The 5286-nt window shown below is 49.2% G+C and overlaps 1 protein-coding gene and 1 long non-coding RNA gene across 2 annotated transcripts in view; both read left to right on the forward strand.

The window, feature by feature from the left end:
* ATXN3 (ataxin 3) overlaps positions 1-113 on the forward strand; it is a gene marked incomplete at its 3' end in the record, with an annotated part of 20616 nt that extends 20503 nt beyond the window's left edge. Inside the window, exon 10 of the mRNA XM_018558494.1 lies at positions 71-113. Within this exon, the coding sequence (XP_018413996.1) occupies positions 71-113 (43 nt within the window). The remainder of the gene's footprint in view (positions 1-70) is intronic.
* Position 114: 1 nt separating this feature from the next.
* On the forward strand, positions 115-1760 carry LOC108788684. The gene is made up of 2 exons (XR_001941352.1): positions 115-144; positions 1678-1760. It is a non-coding gene; the product is annotated as an uncharacterized LOC108788684 (long non-coding RNA).
* Positions 1761-5286: the final 3526 nt, after the last annotated feature.

Raw genomic sequence — 5286 nt, forward strand, 5'->3', positions numbered from 1 at the left:
CATTCGTTCCGTTTTTCCCCCCCCCCCCCCCCCCTTATCTGGTCCTGACTGGAAAAATGTTCTGTTTTAGGCAGCAGCCGTCAAAGCCTGAACACCAAGAATCTGCCGAAAACGCCACAACGGACTCCGCAAACACAGACCAAGGTCACCTCCATTTTGTTTTAATTGTAAAATCTTTGCTCACAGAACAAATAGCAAACAATGCAGGAATCGGGCCGGCGTGACACCCAGTCACATGGGCTGATGGTGGGGGACTACAAGTGGCCTTTCCAGCACACATTACATAGACTTGGGTCCACCGGGGCAGCAAGCACACAAGCTGATCCGCGTTGGTGTGGCCATTTCGCATCCTTTCTAGTTAGAGCTACAGGACCCTCTACCAATGCAGAGTGTGCCCCCAACTCCTTAGTAGGCTTGCCTGACATGTCACCCACCAATCCCTGCCCAGCTTGATTGACAGCAGGGACTGGCCGCATACCTTTTGTTCTAACTGCACCCGCCGCCATGCAATAGAGCAGAGGTAGCCAACCTTGGCACTCCAGTTGTGGTGAAACCCCAAATCCCATCATGCCCCTGGGTAGGAATGCACCGATCATTAGTATCAGTATCGGTGCCCATGCCGAGGATTTGGGCGAGTCCTTGTAGTGGCCCAAATGCTCCAATGCTTAGCCTGATACTTGAGCTTCTGGTATCAGGAAGCCGGGCAGCGAGTCATTACTCGCGGCCCGGCGTCCTGATTGGCTGGGAAACCAGCTCCATGCTCCCTCATCAACTGATGACGAGGAAGCACGGAGCAGCTGCCCGTCCCGGCTTCCCGATTGGCCGGGAAGCCGGGCAGCATGTCTTTACATGCCCCCCCCCCGGCTTTCTGATTGGCCAGAAAGCCGGCTTCATGCTCCCTCGTCACCTGATAACAAGGGAGCATGGAGCCAATCAGGAAGCTGGGCGCCGTGTAATGATGTGTTTCCTGATTGGCCAGAAAGCCGGCTCCATGCTCCCTTAGTCACCTGATAACAAGGGAGCATGGAGCCAATCAGGAAGCTGGGCGCCGTGTAATGATGTGTTTCCTGATTGGCCAGCTTCTCGACCAATCATGAAGACGGGCAACTCATCATTACACGGCGCCCGGCTTCCTGATTGGCCAGAAAGCCGGCTCCATGCTCCCTTGGTCACCTGGTGACGAGGGAGCATGGAGACGGCTTCCCTGCTGATCGGGAAGCCGGGTGGTGAGTTATTACACTCCGCCTGGCTTCCTTAATGGGACTTTTGGTATTGGCATTCGGTATCGGCGAGTACCGGTGAAAAAAATATTGGTACCCATACTCGATATCAAAAAACTGGTATCGGTGCATCCCTACCTCTGGGAGTTGATGCCTGTGGCTGTCAGACTTGCAATGCCTCATGGGACTTGTAGTTCCATAACAGCCGGGAGTGCCAAGGTTGCCTTACCCCTGCGATAGAATGATCTGATTGGAGCTCTTGTGGTCATGTGACCACTTCCTACAATTCAGAGAGTAAGGGGTAGCCATTGACATTTATACACCGCAGTGCATTCGCGGTGACGGTCTGTTAGTAGCCGACGTCACATAAACGTGACCGAATGTTAGAACCTGAATGAGATCTGTTGTGCCGCGGAGAACGTTTCGCACGTACTAATATCGGAATCTTCTCCCGCAGGTCCCGCAATGAATGACGACGACATGTTCAAAGCCGCCAGGAAAATGTCCTTGGACACAGGCGGGACGGGCCCGAGCACCCAGGAAAAATGACCCTTGGGGCTGCGGCCTGCCTGTTCACACTGGCCTGCTTTTTGTTGCGCAGGTAGTAAGGATGTACATACTCGGTGTCACCTCTGGACGGACGTCTGCTGGGGATATGCTGTATTTTGAAGCTTTTCTGGGTGTCTTTTTTTAAAGGTGTCAGTGCGACATTTTACTTTCACAAGAAGATCATTTCTTTGTCCTGCTTCCCCTCCCCTCCCCGGACGTGTCTCTCGGTCACACAGAAATATCTCTCGCAGGTCCCGCTTCACCGGGATGAACTTCACACCACCCAACCGGGCTTACAGCATGGCCCCGCTCCCCGTCCAAAGCCCATTCCGTGTGAAATCCCGCCTTCTCTGATAGGTCAGCAGAATATGAGGCCCATATCATCTGATTGGTCAGCAGTACATGTGGCCCACTTTGGACAGCTGACCAGCAGTACATGTGGCCTGCTTCCCCTGATTGGTCAGCAGTACATGTGGCCCACCTTGTCTGACTGGCCAGCAGTGTATGTGGCCCTCTTCATCTGATTGGTCAGCAGAATATGAGGCCCACCTTGTCCGCCTGACCAGCAATACATGTGGCCTGCTTCCCCTGAATGGTCAGCAGTACATGTGGCCCGCTTTCTCTGATTGGTCAACGGTATATGTGCCCCCCTTGCCTGATTGGCCAGCAGTTTAAGTGGCCCACCTTGTCTTTATTGTGCAGCAGTACATGTGGCCCGCCTTGTCTGATTGGTCAGCCATATATGGGGCCTTGCTTACATGGGGTCAGCGGTACATGTGGCCCGCCTCGCCTGACTGGTCAGCGGTACATGTGGCCCGCCTCGCCTGACTGGTCAGCGGTACATGTGGCCCGCCTCGCCTGACTGGTCAGCGGTACATGTGGCCCGCCTCGCCTGACTGGTCAGCACTCTGATTGGTCAGCCTTATATGTGGCCCCATCTCCAGCTGTCCTTTCAGGAAACTATTAAAGAGGACCTGTCTCAGAAGCCTCTGATGCAATTGGCCGTTCTCTAGGGGAAGAAGCGATTTCAGAAATATATTGAATGTAGTATAAGGGAAGTGTACCTGGACTCTAGTGATGAATATAATGCTGGCGGAGGACTCAGGACTCGGGTCTCACATGGAAGATTTCGATGAATTTTCACAGCTGACCTCCGGGAAGGTATAAAAGGCACAAATGATCCGAGCTCTGCGTTCATCATTAAATGTATTATTTTTAAATGCAAGCAGTGTAAGTAACTGAATTCCACTCAGACTCGGCCTCATGCAGTCCCTGTGCAGCAGAGCTCACACTGGGGGAGGGAGGAGCAGCACAAGAAACCAGTTAGGTGTTTGTTTTGTAATATCTTAAGCAGGTGTGCTGCAATGCATGGAGCATGCTTATAGGAGGAGAGAGCCGAGTGAGAGAAATATGAGCTCATCATTGTGCTGCTTCTCCTTTCACTGTTCAGTCACAGGGTGTAGGGGGGATGTAATTATCAATATAACTGCAGCAGACAGGGCCCGGCTATCTGGCAGAGCCATGTAATTCTCAGGACTGGATAGACAGAAATGCAAATCCTTTGTCAGCCATGGTTAGGACTTGCTCCAGTCCTGTGTACCTCCATGTTAAGTTCAGTTACCATGGCAACGCACCGTCCTGTGTACCTCCCATGTTAAATTCAGTTACCATGGCAATGCACAGTCGTGTACCTCCATGTTAAGTTTAGTTACCATGGCAACGCACCGTCCTGTGTACCTCCCATGTTAAATTCAGTTACCATGGCAACGCACGGTCCTGTGTACCTCCATGTTAAGTTTAGTTACCAAGGCAACGCACCGTCCTGTGTACCTCCTATGTTAAATTCAGTTACCAAGGCAACGCACGCACATTAGATTGCAGTATATTTTAAGTGCCACATGTTGTAAATCGTTTTTGATCGTTTGGTTGACATTTGATTCAGCGAGAGAAATGACGAAACAAAAATCATCCGAGTGACGGGTCCTGGTCTACACGGAAGCATGAACCTCATTCCCGACCGTATGGTCACATGCGATGAGCACATGAGGATCGGGGGTCTGCAGCTGCCGGTGTTCCTGGTACAATGTAATAATAAAAATTAGACATGTGCGATTCGGTTCGTTCCGAAATTCGTTTTGAACGAATTTTCGGAAATTCGGAGATTCGGATGCATCCGAATTCCGAATTACAGCTAAGACGAATGCAAACGAATCCGAAATTCCCGATTTCCCGAAATTCGTTATTGGACGAATTTCGTTGCACCATTGACACCATTTTACCTCTACAACACATCTAGGCTTAAAGTACAGAGGCTATAGTGTAGCGGTTAGAGCAAAGGATTCCCATTGCTAAGGTCCTATGTTCAAATCCCGGCCAAGTCAACTAATATTTAAAGTTTTTTTTTTTTTCTTTGGTTTTGAATTGGCATTCTCCTAACATTCCTACCAGACCTAAAGGGTCTGGTATGAATTGGGGGGGAACCTCAGGCTTTTTTTTGAATTGGGGGGAACCTGCAGGCAGTCTGCAGAAGATGAAAAAAAAAAAAGCGTGAGGTTCCCCCCCAATTCATACCAGACCCTTTAGGTCTGGTAGGAATGTTAGGAGAAAAAGTCCAGCCATTGGAGAGTAAAGTTTTTTTTTTTTTTTTTTTCATAAACGAATTTCGTCCGAAATTAATTTTATTTCGGACCCGAAAAACGAAACTAAACTAAACACATTTTTTTTTTTCCAAAACGAAACTAAACTAAACGAATTTTTTTTTTTTTTTTCAAAACTAAACTAAACTAAACGAATTTTTTTTTTTTTTTTTCAAAACGAAACTAAACTAAACGAATTTTTTGCTGGTGCACATGTCTAATAAAAATGTTATTTTAGAAATGTTTCTCTATCGTCCACTGAGGGGCGCGGCCTTGATGTTAATAAGCAACCTTGGGTTATACTGCCGCCTACAGGAGAAAATGGTCACTAGGCTGATAGGAAACTGAAGGCCAGCCCCCTTGGGGCTATAACCCCGCCCACCTGCTGTAACAAGCAGTCCAAAGAGAAAAGGGGAGGGGAGCTGCGTCCTTCAATGGGCTCCGAGAAATGCAATTTATGGTGACTACGCAAATCCTATTTCTCTCTCGTTCATTGAGGGACACGGCGTGATGATGATGAGCAACCCGGGGACCCCCAAAAGCAGTCTAAACCGACGGCAATCTAATTATCAGGAAGTATCGGATCTACCACCACACGAGGGATTGCCTGATTTTGTGATACTCGATCCTCCAGTGAGGGACACAGCTTTGATGATAATAATGTAACTTTGGGTTATACTGCCGCCTACAGGAGAAAATGGACACTGGGCTGATAGAAACCTGAAGACCCGCCCCCTTGACCCCTCCGACCTCACATGTGCTCAGCTTTGCTTAGTGTGCACAGAACAATGGATGTGTCTTTCATTCCTGCTGTATTTTTTTTTAACTTGAAATTAGGACTCCGGCCTTACTTTTTTAACTCACACCCCCCCCCCCCCCCT

This window comes from Nanorana parkeri, unplaced genomic scaffold (genome assembly GCF_000935625.1).
Source record: "Nanorana parkeri isolate BGI_ZX_2015 unplaced genomic scaffold, ASM93562v1 scaffold344, whole genome shotgun sequence".
Lineage (NCBI taxonomy): Eukaryota > Metazoa > Chordata > Amphibia > Anura > Dicroglossidae > Nanorana > Nanorana parkeri.